General features: G+C 40.5%; 1 protein-coding gene and 1 long non-coding RNA gene across 4 annotated transcripts in view; one reads left to right on the plus strand and one right to left on the minus strand.

The window, feature by feature from the left end:
- LOC126636457 (uncharacterized) overlaps positions 1 to 13,966 on the minus strand; it is a 112,317-nt gene that overhangs the window by 57,202 nt on the left and 41,149 nt on the right. The window lies entirely within an intron of this gene.
- On the plus strand, positions 1,692 to 11,249 carry FETUB (fetuin B). The gene is made up of 7 exons (XM_050308677.1): positions 1,692 to 2,000; positions 6,289 to 6,399; positions 7,725 to 7,812; positions 8,318 to 8,484; positions 9,175 to 9,288; positions 10,206 to 10,289; positions 10,721 to 11,249. Exons 1-7 carry the CDS (start codon positions 1,779 to 1,781, stop codon positions 11,135 to 11,137), a joined length of 1,203 nt encoding a protein of 400 aa, XP_050164634.1. The 5' UTR covers positions 1,692 to 1,778; the 3' UTR covers positions 11,138 to 11,249.

The following is a 13,966-nucleotide window of genomic DNA, read 5'->3' on the forward strand; positions in this document are numbered from 1 at the left end:
GCTGACAATGTTTTTCAGCTTTTTCAAACCCTGTTTTGCAAAAGCATATGTACTTCATGTGCTGCTTTGGCTGGACACGCTCAGATTTCCCAGATGTGTCCATGTTTTGAGGTCAGCTACTTTAACAGAGAAATTTTTTCCTTTCCAGTCAGAGGAAGAATACAAAGAACAGAGTCAGGGATATAACAATTCCCTATTATAAGAAGCACCGACCCAGCCAGTACTAACTGGCACCCATCTCCATAGAAATGCCATGCACTGTAAGGATAAAGAAAATGAGTTATTATCCTTTAGCCGCAGGGGAAGCATCCCCAGGCACAAGGAACAATGTGAGTGAGTCTGCATTGCTGCTTCTGCTGTTCCTGTACTATGGCTACAGCAGTGTTTCTCAATATTCACTCCTTGTATCCCTTCCCTCCAGGATACAGTCCATACATTATCCCTCACCCTCAGTTTGCAAAGCAACTGGTGACATATGAGAGGGCTCATTTTGGCAGCCATGTGCCCCTTCTGTCCTGCTATCTGTGTTTTGCACCTTTGTCACCAAAAAAAGAAGAGTTTCAGTCCCAATGCTATTGTAGGTCTTCTGGTATGTATAATCCTTCCTAGGTCTCTGTGGGCATTCCCTGGGAGAGGTTCTGCTGTCTCACAGAGGAACATGCTTTGAACACTGCTGGACTGGTAAAAAAAGTGACAATATATACATTTTTAACCTCACCAACCATTACAGTAGTATTAAACAGAGACAATTATGCCCTTCATTTGCACTTTTCCTTCCTCACTCCACACAGCCCTCAAACCGAAAGGTACTCGGTGTCCTCCAGCAGACAGCTGTGATCACAGAGTCCTGTGACAGAAAACGAGGGCCAGGGAAATGGTAACCAAGTTTTCGATATCCTTCAAGATGAAACACTGCAGAATTGCCCCTTAGTGGCATTCACTGGGATCCTCCCCAAGTAATGGTCATTGTCATTTCTCCAGATCTTGAAGATAACAGCCACTTGTGAAGTTATTCCCCCTTTTCTCTAGTATGGAGTTCCTGACAGGTTACTCACAAGGCACAGTGCTGTCATTTCAAACTAAAGTTTCTCCAGGCAGAACTTTCCATGACCCTTGAGGAGTCTCAATACCTCTAAGGGGTACCATTCATGTGTGGGTATCCAGCTGAGTAGAAATGCTCACAGAATAAATCCAAACCAAGCTTTCTATCACAACCAAACTGACTGCATATAATGGAGTCAATATATTTGTTTACAACTGGCATTTAACAAACACAAAGGGCAAAATCAGTCAGCCTTGTGGGGCTCATCTATTTCCCCTTCAAATTACTGAGACCTTTGTCATTGTCTTATTTGTAAGAAGAGCTGGATCAATGACAGAACACAGATGGAGCCAGACCTGTCCTGCATATAAGCTTATTTAAGTAAATCAGGTTTCTTAAGGAAACAGCTTTGTGTGTGTATTCTTGTCCCTTGCCATAAGGTCAAAGTTGCATGATCTGCCCAGTGAAGTCTGAATCGGAGATGGAAAGGCAAAAGAAGAAAGTGTTATCTGGTCTCAGAGGGAGTGACAACACTTCTGCAAAACCCTGTAATCATTGACTTAGTGTTTGCTGTTGCAGCTGTAGGTTTAAAGGTGATGGTCAGCGTGTAATAAAAAGAGGGCACAAGTTTATAAAGAGACATGGCTCCACTACAAAAGTGTGCGGTTTCACTCGGGTCCCAGCCCCTCCATCCTGACTGACCATTCTGATCTGCTGCAGCAGCTCCCTGAGCAGAATGGTTTGGCTTGTTCCGATGCTCTTTGGCATCCAGGCGCTCTGTTCCTGCGCTGCCGCCCCTCCTGCCCGCGGAGCAGCGGTCGCGCTGCTCTCCCCGCGCTGCGACGACGCGGCAGTCGAGGAGGCTGCAGACCTGGCTCTCCGCCAGATCAACGCTGACCGAGCAGAGGGTTACATACTCAGCCTCTACCGAATTTCCAGCGTCCGAGAACAACCTCAGGTAAATTACCCTCTCGCTCTCTATCTGTTTCTCCCGCGGAGAGCCCCGTGTCTATCGCTATTGCTTAGAAATATCTATTTTGAATTAAGAAATATTTCAAAAGGCAAATGTAAAGTTCCATTCACAGGACTCCGGAGGCCATGTCAACTTCATGCACTAGAAACAGTTTCATCACCACTGGGGGCAATTAGAGAGCAAATCTCAGTCATGACTCTCTGCTGCCTGCCCCTGGAATAGCTCCAGGCATCAGTTCAAATTTGATATGAAACACCACTACTCTGATTTAATTTCATTTTACACCTTCTTCCCGCTGCCTTGAGCAGTTGGAGTGCAAAGGCTGTTAAGTCATCGTGTGTTTTGCACAAAAGATGTAAGCACTAACAGGTGTAAACACATCCTGCTTGGGACCACAGAATTCCTTTATAGACCACTAAAAGATGACTCACTCTCCAGAAGAAATCTGAAACCAGTTCAAGTGCAAAAAATACACTGCAAATACCTATGGAATATCACTCACATTTCCTCAAGTATCTTATTTCTTGATGTGTGCTTAATTCATCACTATTTTGTGTTACAATAGCTGACTCTACTGGATCTAGCTAGGGACATGAGTTCACAAGGCCCACAACAGATAACGCACTGTGGAAGCGTGCTACTAACATTCCCTGCCAGGCCCACTCACTTCCCATAAGCTTATCTGAAAGGCCAAATTCTGAACTCTTAATGAAAATCAGGCTCATTGCCAGATGTTTAAAGATCTGTACTGGCAAGGTTTTGACACTCCTTCCTGCTGCCCTTACAAGGACATGGATTCTGCAGACAGGCTGTGGCCTCCAGCAACCCGAGACCTCACAGCTGAAGATGCCCCCTATGCTGGGCTTTGCACTGTGTTCTCCAGGTTGCTTTGCTCAGGTGACAGAATGTGCCCAATAAGCAACTGGATCACGTCTCTTCAGAATTTTTCCACATATGCTGCCTCTGAGCTGGCCCAGAACCCACTTCACCAGTCATGCAGTTTGGTATTCAGACCCCCCTCCTCAGGCTATTTCCTGCTGATAATAATGAAAGCCCCTGCTATGACCACCTCAGAGTGCAGGCATGTTGTAAATCATTCATCTCCATGCCTCTTCCTTCAACTATGCCAAGCACATCTCAGCACAGGAGAATTTTGGTCCTTGTTTGTGATTTGGTCTGTCACTCAATTCCCTAGAGCCTTAACTTACTGCTTTAGAGCAAGCACCCTTTGTCCATTTGGGGGGTAAATTTACTTTTGTTCTTTCTTATTTTTTTCATCGAATATGCTCTTATCCTGTAAATAAGGTGTTTCAAGACATTGCAATAACAAATTAGACAATCTCAGCCTTTTGTCCAATTTTGCTGTTGCTCAACTGAGTACACAAGGATCAGTCAGCCATGTCAGGGGGGTTCATGGACAGTAAAAGCCTTATGCAACCTTCTATTCCTCTCAAAAATCAAAAGAAATCCTTGGGATTTTTACCAGTCAGTGGTCCTTCCTCCCACTTCTTAACGAGTACTGAGGATAAAAACATTTTCAAAGTTACTTCAAATTCAAATCTGCCCTTAAGCAACCTGTGGTTCAGTTTTGCTCTAATTGAAACTAATGAGCCATCTGTTATTAACTTATATGCAAGTAGGACAGAGCTTGCTTTCATACAAGGTACTCATGATTAACTTCACTGACAGGCACTTAACCAAAATTCCAAAACATGCCAAAATATTTCATGTCTTTCCCTTGCACCAGGTCACCCTGCTGCCACATCTCCTGTGGCTCCCAGGCTGCCCAGCACATATTGCAGCCTGGCACCAGCAGTGCTGAGGAAAGGATTTTTACGGCAATGCAGAAAAGATATAGAAAGTTTTATTCAATACTAAGCAGATATCAAAAGGCCTTTGCATAACGGTCTTCTAATGAAAATTAAAATAAGGATGATTAAACCTTCAGTGATCTGCTGAGCTCTAAATAAGCCCCAAATTATCCTTTCCCCAGTGGAGTGTGATACATACAGAAGCAGGTAGACCAAAAGATGTGCAGATTTTATAATAACCTCATCTGCTTAAGTAGAGCTGATATTATACAAGAGAGCTACAGGCAACAAGAAATACGTTTGGTCTGCCCTGGTTGCATGTAGTGTTTCCAAGACCATCAAGCTTTACAATCAATATTCATGATTCAGGAAGCCCATCTAACACCAAACACAAATGATAAGATCATTTCTTTAATGAGGTGTGTGTGTACTTTTGCCTCCAAATACTTTAACAACCAACTTGATAGCTCAAGTCACCAGTTCCAGCTATGGGATTCCTTAAAGATACATATTTTTCTTGGCTATTTCTTCTTCATGCAGGAACAAAGGATATATTTACGGTTACAAGCTTGTACCAAATGCTGCATTACTCAAAACCACATTTTCAGCAAACAGCAATTACTGCTTAACAGGTCTTACTTTCTGTTTACTGATTCAAGCTACATTAGCTATTATATTAAGGAGACATATCAGCATGGTATTTAGATACCTTGTATGTAAACAGAAAATGATGGTTAGTTCCTGCCAAAGAAGGGTCTGTGCAGCCAGGTGTGGGGATACTGCCGTGCCACTGTGCACAGCACAGCTGAACCTCAGAGCCACTCTGTCAAAATAGCTTTTGATCTTTTCACAGCCTTCAAAATGACACTTATAATTAAACTTCGGGATTAGTGTAGGCAAACCCTGAGAGCTCAGTGCAAGACATTACCAGATTACTTCATAGAACACTAACAGAGAAAAAAAAAAGAAGATATGAAAATAAAAAAAATCATAGAAAACATGAGAAGTTGCATATGTAAGAATAGAAGTTAGAGACAAAGCTAACAAAACAATTTAATCATTCTTTATATTTATTTTTTATTAGTTTTGCTCTTCTATATTTGAAGGGTTTAGTATTACAGGTATATATGTTAGAGCTCACATAAAATCACTATCCCATCAATCTCTATAGTATGTGATCAGAATAGTTTTTATCCCTCAGTCTTCTCAGAACTCCAGAACAGACAACTCTTAGCAGTTTTCTAAGCAGTATAAACCCAAAGAAGCCAGCAGTACTCCAGCCTTTAGATGCCCTATTGACTTGTCTTTAGTCAGGGTTAAACAGAAACCAAAATTAAAGCCAAAATTGCAAGAAGTCTTGCTAGACTTCTACAAGACTTGCCCCATTTACTGTTTTCTCCACAAACCAGTGAAATCAGTCAGGGATGAATGAACACTGCTCTCATTCAGTTTGGGTTTTTCTCCCTTTTCAGCAAGTGCACAATCTCAGTCTAAACACACAGCTAACACTCACTTCTAAGTTCTTTAGGATGTATAAATGACAGTTGTCCTCTTTTCAGCTTTCCACTAAAGATATAAATAAAACATGATCCTACTAATCTGTATCCTTGATAAATATGCAGCAAAGGTGCTTACCCGTATCTACAGTGGAAGCAGAATGAGGAGCTGCACCATGCAGCATCTCATCCTCCTGCACCACGTGGTGTAATCACTGGATATATGGAGCTGTACTTTCAGTCCTTCCTTCCTCTTACATCAAAAGATGTTTGCCCAAAAGTTGAGCCTGAACTGCTTTGTGCACCCTGTGCTGCAGTGAACTGAATAAAGGTTTCTGGACTTAAGCACAGGCTCAGAAGTCAAGCACAGGACTGAAGATTTAAGTGAGTCAGAGACACCCACTGGATATGCAAGGTCTCTCAGAGCACTCTATGAGAGCTGAGAGAATATTTAAGCATCAACGAAACCGATCACCTCTTTACAGAAAGAGCAAAGTATCCATACTTGAAAAAGACACTACTCTAAGAAATAAGATATTTCTCTTTCTAATGCTTACTGGTAATGTTCCATGTTAGGAGTTTTTTATTAGTTGTGGTATTTATTGTCTCATTCTTATTGCAGGCAAAATAACCTCCCATTCAAATCTGATAAGAAAATGCAGTTGACAAAGAAAACATCACCATGTTTAGTCCTTACTCTTGGATTCTGGTTGGTACTAGAATCAGAAGGACAAAACTGACTAAATTGCTGTTCTTTAATTAAAGCTGGCTCGATGCATCACCAGGCCTGTTCTAACACAGCCTAAATCTCACCTGGTTTGCCACTTTTGTCCCACAGAATGTTCAGGTTTCAGGATATCTGTGCATCTCACCTGCAGGTTCTCTCTTTCTCATCTCTCCCTTTTACATGTCACTGCTTCATTCAATACAAAACTGGGATGTGACCTTTTTGTTTCTTGTTTTCAGGAGATCACTGGTTCCGTCTTCTATCTCATCCTGGATGTGGTAGATACTGAATGCCACGTACTCAGCAAAAAACTGTGGAAGAACTGTAACACCAGACCTGCTCACTCAACTGTAAGGATTTTATTTTCCTGTTTGATCTCAGATGTGATGGGTTACTCAGGTACTAGTGATGACAGCAAAATCCCTGCACATGCATATTTAGTGGGCACCAGAGCTTAGAAGAAATCAAACCCCATTTTTTAAGGTCCACAGTTTTACTCTGTACCTTTTAATCAGTTTATAGACTGGTAAGATTTATTTAGAAAATGAAAATTAAAAGAAAGTTTTCAACTAGAGTTAATAAGCAGACTGAACTAAATAGCCATGCTAGGACCCTATTTAGAATAATGTTTTACTTTTTATAGCAACCCTGTAAGAGTTTATTTTAAAGACAGCCTGTCAAGAAGGGAATAAAAGAAATTCACTTTTATATAACATGTGATTTTTGGTTTAGTTTAATTCCACTTTTATTCTGACAACTTTGCAAAAATTGCGCTGAAAAAGGAGAAAAAGGAAAGCTCAGCAAGATAAGCTGCAAAGACAGAAAGTGGTCTAAGACTGTTGCTACAGGTGACCAAAATGATTCTGAACATGGAAAAAAAAAAAAACAACTTATAAAATGAAGAATGACAAGAAAGAAGTAACGTGAAAAAAAAAGAAGTTATGATTACATTGTCCTGGACTGCTTCTAAGGTCAATCGGTTTCAGCTTTAAAATGAAAAACTAGGAAAAAAAAAAGAATTCTCACTTTTCATTACAGCATTTTCAGCAGGAAAAAGGTGCAAAGCCCATGTGGTCAATGTGGCTTCAGTGGAGCCAAGAAATGGATGTCCAGAGGCCTTGATCACGCAGGTAGCAATATTTAAGAAGCTCTCAGAGAATACACTTTCAACTCTTAAATATACAGGCCCAGTGGATAGGCCAGTATTTTTTCTGCCATAAAGTCAGAGGTTTTTCGTGTGCAAGGGTGACCCTACTGTGCCACAAAACTGATTTAGGGTCCTTCCTTCCACTTTCCTTATGGTTATAGAGGAAAGAGGGAAGGTGGAAGACAGGTGACTGGATCCAGACACCCTGAGCTGATCTCCATTCTAAACTCTCTTGGTTCTAAACACAGACCCAGCTCTCAGGGTGGGGGTCTGGCCTGTGTAGGCAACCCTGCAGACAATCACTGCACCTGCATAGCTCAGAATTACACCAGGGAATAAGCCATCCTTTTATTTCAAAAGGAGATGCTTAGAAATGTGCTTCACTGTCATTTGAGCATTAACAAGACTTTTGTCTTGAAAAGAATTTCATGATTGCAAGAAGAAAATTAACCACTCACTGTCTAGGTACTACATGATTAGTGCAAAGGGTGCAACATTAATTGTTTCTAAATGTTTATGTTGTTTCAGGTTTATGGTCAATGCAAAGCCATTATCTACATTAATCAGGCAAGAAATATTTCTCATCTCAATACTTATGAGTGCACTTTACAACCAGGTATGTCTTTAACACACTCTTTATTAAAGGACTGGAAAAACACTCTGTCAAATGGTCTTACTTTAAATTTTAATTGTAATTATGACACCACTCTAGCTTCAGCTGCCCTGATTTTCTCAAGTCAGTGATCATAAGGCCAGTGAGGTCCTGCAGCTCAGAGAAGTTCAGTAATAACTGTTTTAACCTCTTTATATAGGCATTTACCCTCTGAACTAAAAAGCATTTTTATGGGTTTATGGAAGGCAACTAAAAACAGCAAACCCACTGTCAATAGACTGAACCTTTTCCTTCAGTGTCTCTGCCTCCACTGCAACATTTTTATGGGTCTGCAAATACATAACGATTCAAAATTGTTGAGGGATGAAAACTACATATTGTAGTCCAAGGGAGTGGAGGACAAGTGGGTAGAGTTGGGGGATGTAGGGGCATTTATAGTGACCTCCCCTATCAACATGCTCTTATGGTTCTGCCTTCTCTAATGACATTTTTCCTCTTGAATAAAAAGTTCCATCCAGATATATTTGGTCAGTATGTCCTGACTGCCCAGTTGATGACAGTCCAACTAAGCCCGAATATTTGGATGCTGCTGTTCAAAGTCTTGCCAAGTTCAACAAAGAGAGTGAACAAACTCATTATTTTTCTGTCCTCAATGTCACAAGAGCTTCAATGCAGGTAAGCCAAGGCTCATCTGACTTGTTTCAGCCCTCAAGAAGTGTGGATCCTCCTGTTCTGTGATTTGTTATGTCTTACAGATTGTTTTGATTTTGTATCTGCATAGTAGAGAGAATACTTTTATGTAGAATGGTTTAAAACTGACTTTAGACTAATAGAGAGTTAATGATCTCATGGCTAAGCCCTGTTTGTTTACCACAGTATTATCTGGTCTCTCTAAAATTCATTATGTACAGATAATAAAGTGGCTTTCCCTCTTTGTCTCAAACTGTCAGATATTACTACAATACATCATTTCATGGCTTCCATTTACCAACCCTGATTTCAGAAATAGTAAATTGATCCTGTTCATTTAAAACAGCCAGAAATTATGAACAAGGCACTGAAGAGGGTATTTGGATATGTAGTTCTACGTGGATGCTAAACTTATGATGAAAACCAAACTCACTTCACCTATAGCTAATCCATGAGTTACTGTGCATATATAAGAAGTAAAAATTGACCAGGCAATAGAGCAGCACTGGCAAAAAAAAAATATTCTCCTGTAACACAACTAACAGTAATGCCCCAAGTATAACCTATTCCTTCCAGACTTAGCAGGAGTTTCACATCTTTTTCAAGGTCAGTAGAATTCTTCATTCTTCCTGACACATGCACAGGGTCTAATTGCCACTGGCCTCTCATTTACAGTGGGTCGTTGGTCCTGCATATTTTGTAGAGTTTTTGATTCAGGAGACATCCTGCTCCAAAAAGGACACAGTTGCTGACATCTCCAAGTGTGAGCCACTTCCATCGGAAGCAGCTGTAAGTACTTTTTCCCTTGTATAAACGCCTCTTTTCCAAATACTCTGACTCCTCAGTGAATACTCAGTATATATCACCCTGGCTCTTTGCAGACAAGAACCAAAACCCACAGGCATCTTTTTATGGATTGTAGCTCATTCCTGTCTTGCAGCTCTACAGACTGCTTTAGAATAGAGAAAACATTTCAGTAAAAGTTCTGAATTCTGACCTAGAAATCCATGAACAAAGAAAAGAGAAAAAAATGCCATCCAGGGAAAGGTGAGGTAGCCATCACCTTACAAAACTGAATGGCTCTTAAGGATTTCTTCCAAGGAAACAGACACAGATAATAAATCACAAACAACATTTAAGTAGTATATTCATACTACAATTAGGTCAGCTAAGGAAAGCACTTAGGAACTAAGGAAAAAATTCTACAAAAATCTGGAGGACTAAATGGGCATGTTGTCAAGAGATAACATTTCAAGCTCCATCTTAACTGAGATCCAAGCCATGTACAGCCCAGTACAAACACAACTACTAGAAACAACATTTTTTTCATGGTTTCTTTCACTAATATGATGTGAAATTGGTTTTGTGTGGAAAATGATATTACGTTCCATACGCAACTTGCCTGCATAGGGATATTTTGCTGCAGCAGAACATAAGCAAGCTGTTGTAGTTTGGCCTTAAGTGGCCAGCTTATTTTTACTATTGTGTTACCTAACTCTCCTTTGCAAACACAAAGCCTTTTTCAAAATGCTGCCTGCCTTTGTAAGATTGCCAATCCCAAAATAAAAGTTTGCCCAAGCTGTTTATCCCTACAAATACACTTAGAAGCTATAACTATTCAGCCTTTCATAATCACTTGTTTTACAAGATAGGAGCTTAGTATCAATGCTACAATGTGAAAAAATGCTTGTACTTTCTTCTTCCAGCAAATCGGATTCTGCAAAGGCTCTGTAGTAAACAGCCGCATGGAAAAGTTTGTTACAGTATCCTGTGAAATCTACAGTCACAAGGTATTTCTTGATCTAACATTAATATTGCAAGAGTAATACCCCTTTACAAAACAACTATTGAACATCTGAAAGCCAATTTTTAAGTTTTCTTATTCACAAAGAGATGTGCTTCAAGGAAGTGATAAGGCCAGATCAGGAAGAAATCTGTCTCGTGATCGAACAGACTGCTGTTAAGGGGGATAAAAGGCAATAGAGTAAGTATAGAGACAATCATACAGAATGTGTCCAGAATGCTCTACAAAGAAATTGGAAACCACAAAGGGAATGCAAGGGGCAATAACTGTAGTTACCCAAGTTTCACGCACCCATCTCCCCTGGCAGCTGGTCTTGAGAAACTGGAATTGCAGCAGATCCTTAGTGTGACGGGTGATCATATCTGAAAGGATTTGGAAGAGCTTCAATACAGATAATGTTTATTCCTTGTTATTTAGGATCCTGCCACTGAAGAGGAGAAACAGGAAGCTAATCAGACACCTGGAAAATCCAGCCAGAATCAACAAGCTTCCCATTCAGAAGCCGAGCCTTTCTCCCCACACCTGGAAAAAACAGTGGGCTGGGTTAAAATTCTACCCCCTTCAAATGAGGACATCAGTTTCTATAGCCTAAGAGAAAGTCAAAATGAACATAAAGATGAAAAGCCAGTTCCACCTAAGGCTGTAGGATCTACATCCAGTTTTGATGGAGAAAAGACTCAAGTAAACAAACCAGACTTGACCAAACCAGTCACTGGACCAGTTATTCTCCCTTTTCCTGAAGAACCTTCTCTATCAGACTCGTGCCCAGGAGAAGCAAAGCAGATGGATGGCATCCTTCATCCTTTGATAACTAGAAAGCCTACCACAGTCTAGCCAGCATCCAACCACCTCAGCTATCTGTAACAAAATAACAGCCACAGTGGCAACCCAGTCTTTCAATTTGTGTAACATCTTCAAGTAAATAAATTGCTTATTACAGTCTTCATCTTTGGAGTTCTCAGTTTTAAGAAAGCACAAGAATAGATTAGAAAAAGAAATTTAGCTGGAGCATTTTCCAACAAAAGTAGTTGGCTTCTAATTCTCAAATGCCTCCCATCAGGGAGAGGAAGTAGAAGAACTTGCAAGGATGAGACAGCTCAAAGGAATCAGAGAAAAAAATATGCCAGAGCCCTGGCAGCCAACCCTCCCAGAGAAGGGATGCTCTCAGGGCCCTCAGAGAGTCACACCAGTGAGAGGTTTTGTTATTCTGTGCCTTAATTTCTTATTTATAATGTGATGAACTTAGCCTATATTTTTATCTTCCAGAGAAGATCTCAAGAAAGATTATTATTTTCCTAATGCTTTACACTCACTTAAAGCACATGGAAAAGGGTACCCACAAGTGAAAGCTCTGCACGTAGCTCTGGCTGCTGGAGAACCAAGCCCAGGCTACTCAGATTCTTATGCTTTACTGACCCTGCTGTGCAGGAAAAAAGATGATTTACAAAATCAGCCTAATTCTTTCTTGAGATAGGTCATATTAATTGCTTTATAATAAAAACCACAGGGACACTCCACAGCCTGTAGCTAAGAAAAATCAATTTCATTGAAGTCAGACATAGTAATAGTACTGACAATAACAAATATAAATAAATGAGAAGACAAGAAGAAGAAAAAGAATGAACATAGGAAAGAAATGTAATTTGTGGCCAGGAGTACACTGATATTTGCAATAATTATGGGGCTCATATGAGACCACAGAGTCTTTCTCTAGTTGCCACCAGATCTGTAAAACCACTTGTTCAAAACAAAATCAATAAAATATTATTGTTTCTGAAGCTTTTATGATACTCTATCATCCCTAGAGATCCTGCATAATTTCTCCATTTAAAGAGCCTTTCAACAAAAAATTATGGTTTTGTCAAAGAATCCTGGCATTGTGCAATTCAATTAAAATGTATTATTTTATTACTATAAATAAGATATAAAGAAAAGTATTATTTTATTTTGAGTGAGGAAAAAATAATATTGAAATACTGTATGGAGTTATATTCATGACAACTATGTTTGCTTTTTCATTTTGCAAATGAACTCTTATAAACATAAATTTGATATAAAGGAGAAATCTAATTGGTTTAAAGATTAAAAAAAGTCAAAACGTGATGTGTGAAACACATCAACTGAGCCAGAAATTATTCCATTTCAATCCCACATCATAAGAAATTTCAATATATTTTGATTTCATTCATTCATTTCAGAGTAGAAATACATTCCAAATTGGGTAGTTTTCCAAAAATCCTAAAATTCAAATTCTATCCAATTCTTACCGCAGTAGAAGCTCTAGGCTGTGTCAGCATTCCTCTTTTTATCAAATCACCGAATTACAGCACCTTGGTTTTCCCTGGGGAAGTTTCACCTTTTCCAGCTCAGGTTTCTCTAACATGACCAGTGAGTTCTACCTCCCTGCACAGGAATCACTGATTTGCCATCTGCAAAACTGGGGGCACCAGGCATTGCTCCATGTCCTCACACAGAGCACCCACAGCTGGCTTTGGTGCACCAGAGGGCAGGGCACTGGGGCAACAGCCTGTCACCCTCCAGGGATTTTCAAAATGCTGGTTTCCCCTCTCTTTTCAGTTAATCACCACACTTCCCATGCAGGCTGTTTTAGAACACGCTCCTTTTTATTAACTGTTTGCATTTGATTCTAATCTCAGTGAGGCTCCATCAGCTTAATGACACAACTGAGGCTTATATGAACATACAAAACTGGAGCAAAATTGAGTGAACATAAGCAAGGGAGTTACAGGGGACATCAGAAAGTCTGGATGCACAGTTTTGAGCATTCTATTTGGATACCATGTAGCCTATTCTTCAGATGAGGCTCAGAAGTGACATTTAAATCAATATTTTCTCTAGCTCAGATCTGGACTTTGGGTTCAAAGAGTTCTCCAATTTAAAAATAAACACCAGAAGGGGTGTTTACTGAGCAGTAACTGTATCCCCAGTGCAGATCAACAAAGCACCAGTGGTCAGTGCAGAGTCAGGATCTTTCTTTGGCCTTTATTTGCTGTGGCTGGTCTAGCACAGAGTCCCCTACACAGTTTCAGTGCCATCGAGGCCACTGCCAACATTTACCATAATTGAGTCCCGGTACTGATGTCTAAGATTAAATTCTTGAAGTGCAAGTAGGAGACTGAAGTTGTACAGTTTCTGTGTTTCCTTTGTCCTCAGGACATGTACCTGGATACTGCGGCAGTCCCATATGGCAGTGATATTATTAACAGCTGGTAATGTTTAGTCATCAAGACTTCAAATCCTGCTGCTGATTCAGCAGATTTATGCCCATCTGTGAGTGGGGCAGCACTGCAGTGTTCTCCCTCCAGCACACCCACATGGGCAGATAAGGACACAGGGTACACTCTGTCTGACCTCCACACACTGACTCTATGAGACAGGACTGCAGCAAATCCTCTTAAAAACATGCCCAGGTAGTGCCAAACCTCTCCATCTTCTGGCCTGGTCTCAGCTTCAAGCCAATCTGAGCAAAGCAGTGGCAGCAACATGTGTCCCTCCAGTCACACCCCAAATGCTCTCTCCTCTCCCAGGACTGAATTGTTAAGTGCTGCTTCTCCTTGTCCAGTAGAGAACAGGCCAGTAAGACCAGGAAGCCCTTCAAAGTCATTGGAGATGAGAAGTGGGTGGAATTCTCTATTCACTTTT

The sequence above is a fragment of the Myiozetetes cayanensis genome, unplaced genomic scaffold (assembly GCF_022539395.1).
Source record: "Myiozetetes cayanensis isolate MyiCay16 unplaced genomic scaffold, myiCay2020 scf13, whole genome shotgun sequence".
Taxonomy (NCBI): Eukaryota; Metazoa; Chordata; class Aves; order Passeriformes; family Tyrannidae; genus Myiozetetes; species Myiozetetes cayanensis.